Here is a 19,607-nt window from a genome sequence, read left to right on the forward strand (position 1 = left end):
ATTGAATAAGATCTAATAAAGTTGGAACCTTGACAGATAACAGATTAATCTGGAAGAAAATTGCTCATAGGAAGTTAGTAATGATGTAACTTTTTCATATAGTACTGTCATACCCTGTGAAGGCCATGAATTTGATGATGATTATTAGTTTGATGCAAAAGTTTAATATTAAAAAAAAATTGATTGAATTATTTACATATATACATATAATTATATTATAAAAATTAAATTATAAAATAAAATTTAAATATATATATATATTATTATTATTTTTAATATCCTAGCACATTATGGGCATGTGCCATGTATGGACAAAAGGAATAAAAGAAAGGAGGAATCTGTTCACATTTATAATATCATTACATATTATATGATGAGCTACAAAAAGGATTTATAAAACATAAATCAACAATAGATGTAATAGGTTCAAGGATGCATTGTTGTTACACCTGATATCTTGAGAATATAGAATTCTCAGCTATCATGGTGCAACATGAAGAATAAATAAAATAAATTAAGAACCCTGCATAAAAGATAATAGTTGAATTAATTAAAAGAAAAAGAAAGATTCTTGCATCCAATAAAATATATAAAATATAAAGGTTTTGTTAAATTAACTAACAAAAGAAAGAATATATTAATATTGTGATATGATTTAAATAAGAAAAGTTAAATAAATAAGACAGAAAAGGATTAGTCATAAAAGATGGTGTGTGAGAGGCTAGAGATTAAGTTATTAAGTAAGTTCATAGAAAATTTTTGGAAAGGGGGATTAAATTAGAGGCTAGCAAAAGAAAACAACAGACTATCGCCCAGGGCCGATTCCTGGATTGAGACATCATTACAGGCTCGCCGATCAAATGAAGTTTGGCAGAAAAACGCCACTGTAATTGGTCGGTGAAGTAAAAACAAGTAGGGGATGGAAAAAAGAAGTTAGAAAAAGTGCCGTTAGGAGAATAGGTATAAAAGGGTTGGAAACCCCCCCCCCCCACGAGGCTTTTTTGGTTTGGGTTTTGATTGTGTTCCAGGAGAGTCCTTCGCGAGCTCTTTCATAGGGATTTCACGGTGTTTTCCTGAGTGGCGAGATAGGGGTTATATCTCCACACCACAACACGGAAACGAAAGTGAGCGGGATTTCTATTCCGTATTTCCCATGTGAGAAGCGAAGAATGCCATATAGTCGAGGAAAAGAAAGCATATTCTTTGTGTTCCAACTTCAGTGTCAACTACGAAAATGGTGAGCTGTAAAGAAATAGATGTCCACGTGGCGAGTTGCACAGCTGATATATAGATGATTCAGAGTGTGTCTAAGCATAGTTCAACTCAAAAAAAAAGGGGGGGACGTAGGAGTGGCAGATTATCGGTGAGGTTATATCAAGATAGTTCAATCAGAAGAAGGTAAAGGTCCATATGAAAAACCCAAGAAAGAAAGGTACTGTAAAATATATCTAATGTTAACTAAAATTTGTCTGTAATAAGTATCATTATTCTAATACGGAACTGTTGAAGTGACCAAGGAAAATTTATACTAGGACTTTAGTATCTGACAGAATATATTAAAAGTAAGCTGGCTAGTGTTAATATTATGTGAATAATTAAGTGTCCTGAGAATTTTGCATGTCTATTGTAATGTATTGGAAAGTTAAAATGTCATAGTTTTGTGTTAGTGCAGGAAAAGGTTTAGTTAATCTACTTAAGTTTGAATAGTTAAATAGTGTGAATTAATCTTATTTGTCCATGTCAAGTGAATTTATGTGTTGAATTGTTATGGCGGCATGATCGTAATACTCATTATAGGATCATAGCCTAATTACTTGTAATAAGCTAATGTTAGTTTGTAAGTATTTAGTTTAGCATTAAATTGAGTAATCACAAAAAATTGAATTGTACCATGTTAAGGAATTTAATAAACCTTTGTTCAATGATAAAAGGTTGTCTGAAATTGTCCAATGCACCACTTGAAAAATACGAACCTAATTACGCGGGAAATTAATGTTAAGAAACGAGATAAAGTGTCACGACTGCAACATAGTTGCACTTTCAGACATATTTGAGTTCTTTCTCCTTGTTTTTGAATATAATATCTCAATCTAAATATCCCAAAAGGCACAGTATAAATACAAATATTAGGGGTACTAAGGGGAGAAATAATTTAAGTATTAGTAAAATTTTTTGGTGATATCTCATGCATAGGAAATAGAAGAACATAGATAAGATGAAATGTTGGATAGAATAAAAATCGTAAATTGGGACACAACATAAATGGCGCAGCCGACAGGATATAAAGTATAAGAAAGTTAATAGAATAGAATAATAAGATGGGACACAACATAAATGGCGCAGTTGAAGGATGTAGTTTAGTTAATTAAATCTTAATTATAAGCTATTTACAACAAGTTGGTTTTGGTGGCAGATCAGAAAACTTAGAGGTACAAATTTAGTTAAGTTTTGTTGAGAATTTTAGAGAGTTAACTAGTGTAAATTGGATGCAAGTATGACTGAACCCTCCAGTAATTTAGGCATGGAAAACAGCAAATTTTTTCGCTACATTAACACACAGCAGGTGTTCCTACAATTTTCGGGCGAGGAGACTGATGACGTCCTAAATTTTTTTAGTTACATAGAAGAGTTGGAGGATGGACTGATTTTCAGGTGCTAGTCCTACTCCGAAGTAAACTGGTGGGAAAGGCTAAAGCTTTCCTATATTCTTCCCCCATTCTCAAGGAAACCCTGGATTACTCCCGATTTAAGACAGTCCTAATTTCTGTGTTCTCAAAACTGGGAAGCTTAGGACCTAACTTATGGAAGCTCCAGAGGTGCTCTCAGAGGAAAGTGTGGCTGAGTTCCATAACAGGTTACTGACGATAGCTAGTACCCTAAATGTCCTTAGTGAAGAAAAACCTCACTTGGACTGGGCCATTTTTCAACAATTCAGACAGGGAGTCAAACCTGAGTTGAAGGAAACAGCATTCGATAAGAGATTATCCAATTTGAGAGAATGTTATTACGATGCTGTAAAAGAACGCAAACAATTGCTCGGAGACCTCCGTCCCGCACATGCTCAGGGGTCAATAAACATAATTGAAGAGAAGGGAAATTCTGTAAAGGAGCAAAGAAATAATAAAGAGAGTAAGGAAAGGAGAGAAAGATCAAGGACAAGAGACAGAATAGAAAGGGACAATAAGCAGGAAATAAACAATTTGACAGAGTCTTACATTAATTCAGATAAAATCAGGGATATTGTGAAACAAGAGATAGAGATACTCCAAAAACCCATTATGGTTAATTGAAGTAATGAAACAATGGAACATTATCTGTAAGAATCCCCGAGCCTAATTGTAGCAGAACTGAGGAAACCACTAAGTTGGTTAAAGAGGAAGTTGAGCATCTGCAAAGACCCCTTCTAGATAGATTAGACTCAGTTATGCAGAGACTATCCGAAGTCGTACCACAACAAGAGACAGTTATTTCTCAAAATCAAGGGAGAGTTAATGAGCAAAGAGGCAGTAGAGAGCCCCAAGATGTTTCACTTGTAACAAACTCGGACATTTTGCTCAAAACTGTTACTTTAATAAGAAGCGTTTTGGTAGAGGTCATGACACAGATTTAGACACATATGTATACAAACAGAGTATGGAAAAAGGGACAAGGAAGAAAGGAGCATCCTTACGAGATGGAAGTGAAGGCCAGTGCTTATGGAAAATACTGCAATGCTTTGCTAGACACTGGGGCTCAATCATCCATCATATCTGAGGATTACTTTAAGAAAATGGAACCTCATGCCAAAGATAATATCACACACCTTAAACAATGAGTGAGAGTATCAGGTGTCACAACTTCTATGACTCGTGCTTCTAGGTCTGTGAATCTAAAGTTATACCTGCCTGAGTTCAAATTATGTGTTTGACAGGAGTTTTTGATCCTACCAGGATCCTCTCTTCCACACATCAAGCTGATCCTAGGTAGAGATTTCCTATCAAGGTATGACTTTAAATGTGATTATATGAGGAAAGAAATATACTTATTGGGAAGGAGACAATTTACAACGAAAGGAAAAATTCCAGAGTTACTTAAGGAAGAGAGAAATGAGTCTCAAGAGAGGAATCGTGAGTCCCACGTAAATAAAGTGAAGAAATCATTACATGAGCAGGTAGTCTGTGAAAGGAAATCACAAGTAGTTAAGGTTAAATCAGAGGTAAATTTTTGCAAGACTAGAAAAGGGAAGAGAAATAAGAACCAAAGAAATTAAGTACATCAGTTATGAGTATATGGATAATGAATACAAAAAAAAAGGGAAAGGGGAAAGAAAGTACAAAAAAAAGGGGGGGGGGGACACCGTATATAAGTGGAAAGTGGAACACTTTAAAAGAGAAAAAATTTCTCTTAAAGAATTTTTTTGTTTAAAGGGGGGGGGAACCTTTGTTACACCTGATATCTTGAGAATATAGAATTCTCAGCTATCATGGTGCAACATGAAGAATAAATAAAATAAATTAAGAACCCTGCATAAAAGATAATAGTTGAATTAATTAAAAGAAAAAGAAAGATTCTTGCATCCAATAAAATATATAAAATATAAAGGTTTTGTTAAATTAACTAACAAAAGAAAGAATATATTAATATTGTGATATGATTTAAATAAGAAAAGTTAAATAAATAAGACAGAAAAGGATTAGTCATAAAAGATGGTGTGTGAGAGGCTAGAGATTAAGTTATTAAGTAAGTTCATAGAAAATTTTTGGAAAGGGGGATTAAATTAGAGGCTAGCAAAAGAAAACAACAGACTATCGCCCAGGGCCGATTCCTGGATTGAGACATCGTTACAGGCTCGCCGATCAAATGACGTTTGGCAGAAAAACGCCACTGTAATTGGTCGGTGAAGTAAAAACAAGTAGGGGATGGAAAAAAGAAGTTAGATAAAGTGCCGTTAGGAGAATAGGTATAAAAGGGTTGGAAACCCCCCCCCCCCACGAGGCTTTTTTGGTTTGGGTTTTGATTGTGTTCCAGGAGAGTCCTTCGCGAGCTCTTTCATAGGGATTTCACGGTGTTTTCCTGAGTGGCGAGATAGGGGTTATATCTCCACACCACAACACGGAAACGAAAGTGAGCGGGATTTCTATTCCGTATTTCCCATGTGAGAAGCGAAGAATGCCATATAGTCGAGGAAAAGAAAGCATATTCTTTGTGTTCCAACTTCAGTGTCAACTACGAAAACGGTGAGCTGTAAAGAAATAGATGTCCACGTGGCGAGTTGCACAGCTGATATATAGATGATTCAGAGTGTGTCTAAGCATAGTTCAACTCAAAAAAAAAGGGGGGGACGTAGGAGTGGCAGATTATCGGTGAGGTTATATCAAGATAGTTCAATCAGAAGAAGGTAAAGGTCCATATGAAAAACCCAAGAAAGAAAGGTACTGTAAAATATATCTAATGTTAACTAAAATTTGTCTGTAATAAGTATCATTATTCTAATACGGAACTATTGAAGTGACCAAGGAAAATTTATACTAGGACTTTAGTATCTGACAGAATATATTAAAAGTAAGCTGGCTAGTGTTAATATTATAAGCGCCTCCGTAGCGCAATTGGAAGAACCCCGACTATTATAATAAGCGCCTCCGTAGCGCAATTTTCCCCGACTATTATAAGCGCCTCCGTAGCGCAATTGGAAGAACGACGGTACATTGCGCCCTTCGATTGGAATAGGCCTAAGTTCGATTCTCGTCGCGACGGGAGGAATCTTTATCTGGTCGATTTCAATCGAAGGTAAGTTAGCCGATTTCATACGGAGGTAGCAGGGTTTTTTCTCCCGGAAACTCGGGTTTTTCATCCCGCATACATACAAATCGGCCCTTCAGAACACACGCAATTTACAGACAAAAAAAAAAAATTACTAGTTGTGGTGGTGTTGGAGGTGGGCGGTAGATGGCGTTGATGGAGATGATTCGTAGTAGAGGTTAGGTGTAGAGACAGTTGTAGGTGTCCTCCCGCGATGAGTCTTCGGACTCCTTGGAGGTATCAGGAATAATAATAATAATAATTATGTGAATAATTAAGTGTCCTGAGAATTTTGCATGTCTATTGTAATGTATTGGAAAGTTAAAATGTCATAGTTTTGTGTTAGTGCAGGAAAAGGTTTAGTTAATCTACTTAAGTTTGAATAGTTAAATAGTGTGAATTAATCTTATTTGTCTATGTCAAGTGAATTTATGTGTTGAATTGTTATGGCGGCATGATCGTAATACTCATTATAGGATCATAGCCTAATTACTTGTAATAAGCTAATGTTAGTTTGTAAGTATTTAGTTTAGCATTAAATTGAGTAATCACAAAAAATTGAATTGTTCCATGTTAAGGAATTTAATAAACCTTTGTTCAATGATAAAAGTTTGTCTGAAATTGTTGTCCAATGCACCACTTGAAAAATACGAACCTAATTACGCGGGAAATTAATGTTAAGAAACGAGATAAAGTGTCACGACTGCAACATAGTTACACTTTCAGACATATTTGAGTTCTTTCTCCTTGTTTTTGAATATAATATCTCAAACTAAATAACCCAAAAGGCGCAGTATAAATACAAATATTAGGGGTACTAAGGGGAGAAATAATTTAAGTATTAGTAAAATTTTTGGTGATATCTCGTGCGTAGGAAATAGAAGAACATAGATAAGATGAAATGTTAGATAGAATAAAAATCGTAAATTGGGACACAACATAAATGGCGCAGCCGACAGGATATACAGTATAAGAAAGTTAATAGGATAGAATAATAAGATGGGACACAACATTGTGGTTGGTCAGTGAATTTAGTGCTCGTAAAATTGGTGATTTTTGTCTGTTTCATTGTTTTTTTCCCTTATAAAATTAGTGTTTTATAGTATATTACAGCAATCCCTTGATTAGTGCACCTAATGCATTCCTAAAAACAGGCGCATTAATCGAATATAATAACCTATGGGAAAAGTATAATTCGTTCCTCAAATTTCTTTTTAGAACCTTAATTTTTTTATAAAAGAATTAAGGTATGTCTCAGGGCCTAGTTAAAGGAAAACCATGAAGCTGAAAGACAATAAAACATATTCAGAATATAAATTTTATTATTCTACTTCTTAACAAAGAATTGAGCTAACGTAGTTTGGTGGGCATTTTGTTTCTTTTTTTTTTTTCATACAACCGACGGTATTGCCCTTTTGCCTCTTCTAATCTTCTGCAAATTTTACTGCTTCTGTCATCAGGGTCAGCCTCTAAGCATTTCTGCTTAAAAACTTCGATTGTACGAAAAATATTTTCAAATTGTTTCTGTGAAATCTTTGGCTGACTATCAAAGGTTAAATTTTCTTCACATTCTTTGGAATCTTCCAGCTGTGCATCTAAATTTAGCAGATTGGAATCACTCAATTCTTCAGAATGAGATTTAATTAACTCTTGGATGTTATCATTGTCAATCTCATCAAAACCCAGTTCATGCTCGATGTTGGCAATTTCCTCAACAACATTATCCATTTCATTTGAAAAGCTTCCAAAATTTTTTGCACAATGTGGAAGAATGTCCTTCCAAACGGCTCGCATATTGCTAGCAGTAATTTCATTCCAATATTGATGAATATCTTCAATAGCAGTTTTAACATTAAATTTCTTCCAGAATTCTACTAATGTCATATAATTCTCACCAGATATTGCTTCTATTGCCTGTTTAAATGTTCTTCTCAGGTAGTATGCCTTAAAGCTTGTGATAAAAATCCTGGTCCATAGGTTGTATGAGAGAAGTTGTATTTGGCAGTAAAAATTTGGAACATAGTATACATGGAAGTAGTGTAGTATGCCATTAAAAATAACTTTGTAAAATGTTTTAAATCGATAACTAAATTATTTTATTTCATTCTGGTGAGTGATTTTTTTAAAATAGTTAGCCATAAAAATGTATAGATAGAAAATTTTTAAAATCTGTAACATTTATTTTTAAGATGTATATGGGTGCACTAATCGAATTTGGGTATCGAAAAAAAATGACACACTAATCGAAAATGCACTAATCGAGGATTACTGTAATGTAGATTTTAGTGTATTTAGTATTTTATAACATATTTTTATTAAGATATTTCAACAATAAGTATAAGTTTAAAATGCCAAAAATGCACAAGAAAAGTAATGCTAAAAAGAGCACTGCAGGCAAGAACAAGACTACTAGCCCTGTTAAAAAGGTTATTGGAGATGTGGAGGAGGTTAATGAAAATGAATTAACCTCCAAAATAGCAAAATTAAAGCAGATCATCAGAGAGACAACGTGGGAATTACAAAAAGTCGAGAGGTGTTTAAATGAGCATAGGGAGAAAAAGAAAATTAAGCAGCAAAATGAGAAACAACAAAGCAAGGAAACAAGTAGGTCAAGAAGTAACAGAAATCAGGTAAGTGACATTGTTAGTATAAAGAAAGAAGTTATTTGGTATGGTGACTCTATAATAAAACATGCTATTGATGAGCGAGTTATAACTTCAAGTTTTCCTGGAGCAAAAATTAAGAATATAAAGGAAGCAATTCAAAAACAGAAAAGAAAAGTAAACGAAATGGTAATTGTAATAGGTACTAATGACTTAACTAGCGATAAGTTCAGTATGAGAGAGGACATGAAAGGGTTGTTGGACGAGATGAGAGTGAAGAGGGAGAAATTGAAAATCATCAGTATTTTACCTAGATATGATTAAAATGAATTAAGAAGAAGGGCTATGATGGCAAACGATTCAGTGCGTGGGCTGTGTAGAAGGAATGGATGCGAGTTTTTGGATGTGTGGAGTGAGTTTGAGGGAAGATTGGATTTGTATAAGAGGGACAGCCTACATCTGAATGCATTTGGTACCAGGAGTCTATAAAAAGTAATAACTGGTATGAGACCTAACACATAGAGTCAGGGAAACTAAATTGTAAAGGGAGGAATGTTGAGAATGTGAGCGTAAGTGAAATGTTATATAACTGTGTTAATGATGGGAATGTTGATGAGGAGAGAACAATTTAGACTATGTTTGTCTGGTTCAGACCCATCAAACGTGTGTAAAGATGTCTACATGTATAAGGCACTAGAGAAGAATAGGCAGTGAGTTTAGAGATCTCAAAGTTGTCCATCTGTGTCATGCAGACTGCAGACAAGAGTTTACAAAAGAACATGCAGGTAGATTATTATGTCTGTATACGAATGCTAGGAGTTTCAGAAACAAAGGGATAGGGTTTGTTGCCTTAGTCAATATGTTGGGACCTCATATTGTAGGAAATAGTGAGACCTGGCTACCAGAATCAGACATTCTAACTGGTATCGAATGTAAAGGGTACACTATTTTTAGGAAGGATAGAGAGGATACTAGAGGAGGGGACGTCCTGTTAATGATATCAGATGACTTGAATCTAGTTAGAATTGAGACTTATGATTTGTTGTACTACTACTAACAGTATTTCATGTGGCAGTGAGTTTGGAGCAATCTGGTGTGAGGGGGGGATCTCAATTACATACAAGTGGGGTGTTGTTACAGACCTGGTGGATCGATTGCTAGTGATGAAGAAATGCATCACCAAATGGACAAGATGAGCACAAAAAGAGTAATCATTGTGGGAGACTTTAATTATCCAAATATTGATTAGGTAGCAGTAGAATCTCATGAGAGGAATGAAAATGCATTTATTGAGGTGTTGTGGGACAACTTCCTCAAGCATCGTGACAGAAGGAACTCGAGGTCAGAGAGTGTTAGATTTGATTAGTGTCAGAGGGCATTTCAGTTAAAGACATAATTATTCTGCCTCCGGTTGGTGACAGTGATCATGCGGTACTCACTTAGGAAGTGACAAAGTTAATGAATGTTCCATTTAGAAAAGGTCACATGCTGAACTACAAGCAGGAAACTATGACCAACTAAGGAGTATACTGAGTTCAGTGGAATGGGATCGGTTGATGGATGGAAAGAATATCGACAGTGCATGGGAAACATTTAAATAATTCTTAAATGATGCGATATCAGAGTGTGTTCTCTGAGAGTTCGAAGAATAAATAGGGTAGGAGTCAAATGGATGTGTAATCTTATTAAGTAAGAGATTCGTAAGAAAAGGATGATGTGGAAGGAATACCATGTGCATTATGAAAATTATAAGCAGCAGGCTAGAATAGTCATGACTGTTGTACAGAAAGCAAAGTCTGAGTATGAAAAGAAACTGGCTCTGTGTGCTTAAGACAACCCACAAGAATTCTGTCGATATGCTGCAAGTAAAAGAAAAAATGAATATGAAAGAATAATGCTTCTAAGTGCAGATGGCATGAGGTTACAGATGTAGAAGTAGTTCAAATAATGAATATCCATTTTGTTGAAAGCTATCAACCTGATGTATGTGACATTGAGCTCACTACTACCTCTTCACTAGATGAAGAAACTCAGGTATATGAGGACAAAGTATTAGAGCTCTTGCACAAATTGAATAAGAATTCAGCAATAGGAACTGATGAGATATCAGTATGTGTGCTAAAAGAGTGTTCAGCTGAACTGGCTATTCCTTTGATCAGGCCATTTAATATGAATCTCAGAACAGGAAAGATTCTGCATGAATGGAAAGAATGTATGGTAATTCCATTGCACAAGGGTGGTGCAAAGACTGATGTATCCAACTATTGCCCAATTAGTGTCTCAGGGATAGTGATGAAGATTTTGGAAAAATTAGTTAGAGCTCGCATGCAGAAATGGGTTAACAGTGAGTCTCTAATTTGCAATGAGCAACATGGGTTTACTAAGGGAAGATCATGTTTTAGCAACTTGGTCACATTCTATAACAATCTTTGAACTATACAAGAGGAATGGATGCACCATGATACTTTTGGAGTTTGCTAAGGCTTTTGACAGAATACAGCATGGTAGACTATTACATAAATTGGAGAATATCTGTTTGGGTTATAGAATATTAGTGTGGATAAGAGGATGGCTGACTGATAGACATCAAAAAGTGGTATATGAGGGGGGGGGGTTAGTCTGCAAGATTTAAGGTAACCAGTGGTGTATGATGACAAGGATCAGTGCTTGGTCCACTGTTATTCAATCTGTACATTAATGATATTGGGAAGGATTTGATGAGTGACATACGGCTGTTTGCTGATGATGCAAAAATAAGTGTTATCAGGAATGCTGCTGATATGCAGTACCTGCAGAAAGATTTGAATAGGCTGGAATTGTGGGAATAGGAAAATGGATGTATATAAATGTAAAGTCATTCACTTCGGCATGATTAGATATCCAATGTCGTATTATATTGGTGGGATTATGCTTGAAGAAACTGAGGCTAGGGATCTTGGAGTGTTAGTAAATAGGAAGTTGAAGTTCAGTGGCCATGTATCAAAGATTGCAAGTACAACTCAAAAGATAATTGCAATGCTGAAACGAACATTTTCATATGTAAAGATAAGGATGTCATTTTGCCTCTTTACAAGACTCACTTGGACTATTCTGCGCTTGTCTGGTCTTTTGGTTTCCGTTGTGATCCTAATATATTGGAGAGAGTGCGAAGGAGAGTGTTAGAAATGATATCAGGATTCTGGAATACTGAATATGAAGACAGATTGAGAATTTGTAGACTGCAGACACTAACAAACTGGAGAAAGTGGAGTGATATGATTGAAACTTATAAACTTTTGAAAGGGTTATACAGGATTTCAATTTATGGAGGGTGGGGAATGGACAATAGAGCATCATTGGAAGCTGAGAATGAATGCCGCTAAGCAGGAGGTGAGGGCTAGATTTTTCTTTAATAGGGTGGTGCGTGATTGGAATGGATTGCCATAGAATGTTATGAGTGCAAGCAGTGTGAAGGAATTCAATAAATATGATAGCTGGTGCGTGTAGTATGTGGCCTCCCTCGATAAGTCCCTGACTCTCTGGAGGTCTCTCTTAATAATAATAATATTTATATTAAGTCAAATATTTTTATGATTTTAATTGTTAGGATCTTTTGCCAGTCATTTGGTTTTTTTCTTCTTTAAATCCTGTATGTATAATACACAATTATTTTGCTAATTGTTTCCATCCATCTTTTAATTTATTCTGTATCTTCTTATGTTATTATTTTTTATTTTTTTAGATAACAAAGATAACATATTTGGTTATGTTATCTTTATTCTGTTCTGTATATAGACTTTGAAAATTATCTTTCCATTTATCCAATCCAATATTTGTTACTTTTAATTTCATTTAGTTATTTCTTTTGAGTTTGCATTATCCTTCTGAATCTTCTTTGAATACCATAAAAAGCATGTTTCAATTATTTAGAGTACTTATTCCAGTTTACTTATAGAGATCAAAATGCAAGCAGTTTGAAATGAATGTCTGTGAAAGAAAGTGTAGTGAATTTATAAGAACTTGGTCATTAATCATCATAATTCTTTATATTTAGAAAGATCACTAATGAAGAACATATGGAAAATGGTTAAAATTATCTGATAAATTGATCTATTTAAAACGTGCAGTTAACACAACTCAGTTATAATGAAAAAATGGTGGATGACGTTCAGAGTAGCAGTCATACACGAGAACTGTTGTCACTAAAACACTGAGAATTGTAAGTTTGTAACAGTGTTGTTTGAAACAAACAGTGCTGAAAGGTATATTTCAATATAAATTGCAAGTTGAGGGGTGCTTAAGGGTCAAAGCTGTATAACTGAGAGGAGACCTCCACATAGCCTTTAAAGGAATGCGGAGAACCGACCAGGGCTTCTGACCTAATGTCCAATCCTCACCTTCTCGTGGTGCACCCTGTTGGGTATCTACTTTGATACTGAACGAACGAGGATGGGCTGGCAATTTGGGATTTAGCCGACCAAATTGTATTCTTATTGGTTAAACCAAAATAAAAAATGATGGTACAACATGACAAAATTTCATGCCGGCTGGGGCGTCGCCCGGTTAAACAAGGCCCCCGTTGTTTTCGCCAGGGAACCAGGGCGAACAGCGAAAAGTCAGCTACTGGAACAAATCTGAAAACAAACCCCAACTCAACATCACCAGAGTTAAAGATCGGTACTATCAACGTAAGAAGCCTGAATGGCAAAGAAATGGAGCTAGCTGAGGAATTAGATAAGTACCAGATTGACATAATAGGGGTGACTGAAACAAAAAAGACCAAAACTGGTGAGATCTTTCTGAGCAATAAGTACAAAATGTTATATTCAGGCAATAACAATCAAGGAAAAGAAGGAGTAGCCATAGTATTCAACACAAAATACGAGGCTAATCTTCTTGAATGGCAGTCAGTCTCAAGTAGAGTAATGTGGGCAAATATGAGAATGGGGAACTGGACAATGAGACTTATTTGTGCCTATGGTCCCACAGAAGGTTCTACTAAGGTAGAAGTGGAGGAATTTTTTGAGGCTTTAGAAAAAGCAACTGACACAATGAAAAAGGAAAAGTTGGTCCTTGTTGGGGATCTAAATAGTAGAGTAGGAAATGATTGTGAGACATACAAAAATATTTTGGGAAAATTTGGAGAAAAGAGCAAAGCTAATAATAATGGCAAATATCTGTTGGATTTCTGCTCAGAACATGGACTGGTTATTACTAACACCATGTTCCAACATAAAAATGTGCACAAATTCACATGGAGAGAAGAGGCTAGGAATAAGAAAAGTCTCATTGACTATGTTATTGTTGATAGTGATGTTTTCTCCCTGGTGCAGGACACCAGAGTGTACAGAGGATTTGAAATTGGAAGTGATCACTATTTAGTTTTGAGCAGAATAAAATTGAATTTCATATTGAAAAGAATAACATGTAAGAAAGTTTTAAAGCGAATAAAAGTTGAGCAGCTCTCAGATGTAAACTGTAGACTAAAATACAGAAATATTATTGAAAAGAAAATGAAAGAGTTTGAGAACAGGAATCAAGCCTTGGAGATTCAGTGGCAAACTCTGAAGGAAACATTGATTGATTCTGCCAGAGAGGCATGTGGTGAGGTTGTGTGCAAAGATAAAAAAATCAGAACTCCCTGGTGGACACAGGAAGTTAAAGAGGCAGTGAAAGAAAAGAAGAAAGCATATCAAAAGTTCCTGGCAAATAAGTCAGCTTTTACTCTTACAGAATACAGAGACAAATGTAAGAAAGCTAAACAGTGTGTAAAACTAGCTAAACAAAAGTCATGGGAGGACTTTGGCAAGAATATAGAAAATAAATATCAAGAAGGTGGCAAAATATTCTGGAGGTTGTTGAAGAAGCTTAGGAATGGAGGAAAGAGTGCTGTAAAAGGAATTAGAGATGATAAAGGTGAAATGAAAACAGGAGAAAAAGATATCCTTGAAGTATGGAGTAATTACTTTGAAAAACTGCTAAATGAAACAAGCAGTGATGACAGCACAGTGATAAAAAACACTGACCAGGCATGCAGTCAGGAATACATATCCATACTTGAAGTAGAAAAAGCCATCAAAGGCTTGAAATGTGGAAAGGCAGCAGGAGTAGATGATATTCGACCAGAAATGCTGAAGTATGGTGGTATAAGAGTCTTACAGTGGCTGCACTGCATAGTTCAGAAAGCCTGGACAGAGGGACGAATTCCCGATGATTGGAGTAGAGCTCTCATAGTACCCATATATAAAAAGGGAAATAAAACTGAATGTGAGAATTACAGAGGTATTTCCCTACTGAGTGTTCCTGGCAAGATCTATGCAAGTATACTTGAGAAACGGTTGAGAAGAATTGTGGAAGAAAAGCTTGGTGAAGAACAAGCTGGATTCAGGCCAAATAGAGGCTGTCAGGATCAGATCTTCACTTTACGACAAATAGTCGAGAAAGCATGGGAATATAACAAAGATCTGTATTTAAGTTTTGTCGATTTGGAAAAGGCATATGACAAGGTGCCAAGAGAGAAGCTATTCAATACGCTGCAGTTATATGGTGTCAATGGGGCATTATATCAAGCAATACTTAGTCTTTATTTGAGTTGTGAGTCAGCAGTTAGAATTGAAGGAAGTACAGGAAGATGGTTTAATGTTAAATCTGGTGTGAGACAAGGATGTACATTATCCCCTCTGTTATTCATTATCTATATGGATCACATTATGAAGGAATGTGGTATTAAACCTGATATCAAAATTGGAGATGTTAATGTCAGCTCTTTGCTTTATGCGGATGATGTTATACTTCTAAATAAATCCGCTACAAGTCTGCAAGATTCTCTGACTAAATTGAATAGCTGTTGTAATAGATATGGTATGAAGGTCAGCAATAAAAAGACAAAGACAATGAAAATAGGCAGAATCATTGAAAATGTCAACTGTGTTGTGAATGGAGAACCTGTGGAACAAGTAAAACATTTCAGCTACTTAGGCACAATTTTTACTGAAGATGGTAAACTAAATATAGAAATAGACAACAGAATCAGCAAAGCTGGTATCGTGGGAAGTCAATTGAATAAATTCATATGGAATAAGAAAGAAATTAGTCGGAACACTAAATTAGCTGTATACAAGACTGTGTTCAAACCAATTTTAACTTATGGATCTGAGAGCTGGGTCAGAAGTAAAACACTTGACCAAAGACTAGAGACCGCAGATATGAGAGTCCTGAGAAAGATTAGAGGCGTGAACAGATGGCATCAATGGCAATATCATATTAAAAATGAGGATATTAGGAAAGAACTTGACATTGTCAGTATCCAGGAATGCGTTAGCAGAGCTAATCTCAGATATTATGGTCACTTAAATAGAATGGGAGAGGAAAGATTAGCAAAACAAGTGTTCTCTGCCAGGTTGGCAGGAAAACGACCCAGAGGAAGACCAAGATATAGGTGGATTGATACGGTACAAAGTGCCTTAGACGATAGAAATATAAGATCTGATAATGTTGGAGTCTTGACAAGTAACAGACTGATTTGGAGGAAAATTGTAGATAGGAAGTTAATAATGATGTAATTTTTTCATGTAGTACTGTCATATCCTGTACACCCCTTGAGGGTACATGGCAGGAATTTGATGATGATGATGATGATGATCGCAAGTTGAAAGCCAAACGGCTATTTTTCTGGCATCCTTAATAATAATTAAGGGGATACAAATCCCTTGTTGTTCAACTGCCAGTAAGCAGAACTCTAAGATCGAGAACTACGAATCTATGAGTTTCATATATACCAAAAAACTATTGGCGAATCCAAGTGTAAATGACCACTCGGTAGTACAACACCAAAGCAACTCGAAGCAAAGGTGGAGCAAGCTCCCTCAGTATTCTTGATATTTTCTCATAATGTAAAAACACAGCCCCTAGGGGATGTAATACTGTAATTACATTATGAGGAGAGGTCACTACCCAGACCAGTTTCAACCTTTTTTGAGGTCTCATCAGTGAGTAGGTAGACCTGGAAGATAACAAGATTTAAGTGAAAAGAACTTGCATACTTTTACTATACGAATGCCATAAAGGTGTGTTTGTATATTATAACATAAATTGAAAGCCAAATGGCTATTTTTCTGGCTTCCTTAATAATAATTAAGGGGAAACAAATCCCTTGTTACTTAAATTAAGGGGATATTAAGTAATGTTTTCATTGCCGAAATGGAGCTTATTAGCTCTTTATACTTAAGTAAAATCCCTTGTTGTTCAATTGTCAGTAAGCAAAACTCTAAGATCGAGAACTACGAATCTATGAGTTTCATATATACTGAAAAACTATCGGCGAATCCAAGTGTAAATGACCACTTGGTAGTACAACACCAAGGCAACTCGAAGCAAAGGTGGAGCAAGTCCCCTAAAGCAGTGCTAAGTTTGAACAATGCTGGATGATGCCATGTTCTGTTGTTCACGATCATAATGTCCGAGGTCTGACTGAGGTATATTTTTTATCAAAGCTGACCAAACTTGGTGTAGAATTAAGCCTTGGTTTTTATTGCATTGTGTTGGAATTCTAAGCATGTTTGCAGCTTCTTTAAATTTCCTTATGTAACAGTTTTTTTCTATATAAGACATGTTTGTTTTCTGCCAGAGTACATTGTAGCTGGTTAAAGTGGTATGGAAAGCTAGACTTGATGTGTTCTCTTCTGTTTTGTACATCCTTTTGGTGTTCGTTCATGCGTATTTCCCCAGATCTTCTTGTCTGTTCTATGTAGCAGATGCCGCAAGAACAATAAATTTCATAAACACCTGGTTTTTATAAAAGATGATGTGGAGGTTTCGGGGGATATAGAAATCTTGGAATTTTTTCCAGTGGCAGAAAGGCTACTTTGATGTTATGTTTGTTTAGTAATTTACCCATCTTGTCTGTAACATTCTTGATATATGAAAGCGTGATGGTGTTTTTGAAATCTTGTTTCTGTGGGATGCTTGTAGGAGGTGTGTGGAGGATTTTTTTGATAGTCTTGGGTTCATAACCATTTTTTTTTTTTTTTTTTTTTGAGGATCTGTGTTAAATATTCCAATTCTTCATTTCTCTGTTTTTCTGTGCTGGAAATATAAGCTCTGTCCCTCTGGGTTTTTATTAGACCTATTTTTTGCAAAGGGTGGTGGTGTGAGGCCGCATTAAGAAATCTTCCTTTGTTGGTGGGTTTTCTATGTATTGAGAAAGAAAGTTTATTATCTTTTTCATTGACTTCTAAGAGGATTGCAAGAAACTTGACATCCTATTAGAAATTCTTCTTGTTCTAAAGTAAATTTTATATTCTTATGTAAATTATTCAGGTAATTTTTGAAAGCAATGAGTTCATCTGTTGTTCCATGATGAAAATGTCGTCTACATAGCATAGCCAAATTTTTGGTTTTTTATGATAATTGATTAAAGCATTACTTTCAAAATGTTCCATAAATAGGTTAGCTAAAGCCGGAGAGAGGGAAGAGCCCATAGTCAATCCTTTTTGTTCCCAAAATTTGTCTTGATACATGAAAAAAGTATTATTTATACAATGTTTATAAAGATCTACGATGTCCGGAGGAAAGAGGTCTTCAAGGAGATTTACAGTTTCGTTTCTTGGAACATTTGTAAATAGGCTGATAACGTCCAAACTTGTAATAAAATGTGTAATGATATATTAGTTATTAGCAGTTTAATCCATATTTGTAACATCTTCTATGACTGGTTGGATCTTAAAATTATTCATATATTCTTAAAAAATAAATTTAGTTTAATCCTTTATCCAAGTGTAAGCAAACAAAGTTTGCACCTGAAGTATCTTCAGGACTGAGTCAACTCATTGTAAAGGTGGACTTAGCTCTCATCACTTGTCTTAGTATCTCCCATAATGCAAAGCACATCTCCTTGCGGACATGTATAATGCTATGCATTAAGGGAAAGGCCACTACCCAGACCAGTCTCGACCTTGATTGAGGTCTTGTCAGTGGGAGCCAGACCCAGAGGTGGAAGTAATGGAGAAGTCATATTTACCTATACAAGTTGCCAAAAGGTGTCTCACCTTATTATTAAATTACTCTGGATTTAGAGAAAGATCTTGGAAGTTTTTTTTTTTCCCCACTTGGTTAGACTATAATAAATTTAGTTTAATCCTTTATCCAAGTGTAAGCCTTTTGGCAACTCATAGATAAATATGACTTCTTGATTACTTCCACCTTAATATCACTACCTCTGGGTCTGGCTCCCACTGACGAGACCTCAATAAAGGTCGAAATCGGTCTGGGTAGTGGCCCTTTGATATTGAGGCATAGTATTATACATCTCTGCAAGGAGATGTGCTTTACATTATGGGAAATACTAAGACAAGTGATGAGATCTTAGTCCACCTTTACCACAAGTTTCCTCAGTCCTGAAGATACTTCAGGCTCAAACTTTGATTGCTTACACTTGGATAAAGGATTAAACTAAATTTATTATAGTCTAACCAAGTGGAAAAAAAAAAAATTCTAATATTCTTAAAAAGTTTTCCCTCTCTAGTTCATGTTTGATATTGTTTGCATAGACTTCAATTTTGTATATCTAAATATAACAAGATTTTTTACTATTTTAAATGCTTTAATCCTTTCAGACCGAAAATTGCTTTGGTGACTTTGAAAAATTGGTGGAAAAATGAACGTCAACGGGTAAGAAAAAATGAAAAATCTGAGGACAGTAGTGAATGTGTGCCAAGGAAGAGGCATAAAAAAGGAGAAAAATTAGGTGGAAGAAAAGAAATGAATCAAGCTACCAGTTTGGGAGTTCTAGAAACAGATCATGCTGAACATTGTGAGAGCAGGGAAATTGTAAATGTGGACATTTAAGCAAATTTTTCATGAAAGAATGACTGTTAATATGTATATAATTTATATTAGGATATTAGGAAAAAACAGATTTTTTTTTTTTTTGTTAATTGTACAGTATTTATATACATTGAAACATTGTATAAATATGAATACATTCTTGTTCTAGTAACCGTTTTCTAGATTTCATTTTTACATCCCTGTAATATTTTCCTTCATTTTATACAGTGTTTGTATTATGTGACAATACTGGGGGTAAAATTCATGTTGTCTTTGTATTTATAGCAAAATTACAGTGTAAAACAAATTTTCTTTGTGTAATTTTTTCAAACCTTCCAGATTGATATCATCCATGTGTTTATTCACTTTGAAAGTCTACTGTGTTGAGTCCTATGTACGAGAGGTCCATGACATGACGGTGCC

The 19,607-nt window shown here is 35.3% G+C and overlaps 1 protein-coding gene across 1 annotated transcript in view; it reads left to right on the plus strand.

Moving 5' to 3' along the window:
- The window catches only part of LOC150107055 (homeobox protein dve-1-like), a 254,064-nt gene extending 234,675 nt beyond the window's left edge, over positions 1 to 19,389 (plus strand). The window contains exon 8 of the mRNA XM_090392921.1: positions 18,974 to 19,389. Coding sequence (XP_090249047.1) covers positions 18,974 to 19,205 — 232 coding nt within the window. The 3' untranslated portion in view covers positions 19,206 to 19,389. The remainder of the gene's footprint in view (positions 1 to 18,973) is intronic.
- Positions 19,390 to 19,607: the final 218 nt, after the last annotated feature.

This window comes from Typopeltis vanoorti, chromosome 5 (genome assembly GCF_054136105.1).
Source record: "Typopeltis vanoorti isolate ZY-2024b chromosome 5, IOZ_Tvanoo_1.0, whole genome shotgun sequence".
NCBI classification, from domain to species: domain Eukaryota; kingdom Metazoa; phylum Arthropoda; class Arachnida; order Uropygi; family Thelyphonidae; genus Typopeltis; species Typopeltis vanoorti.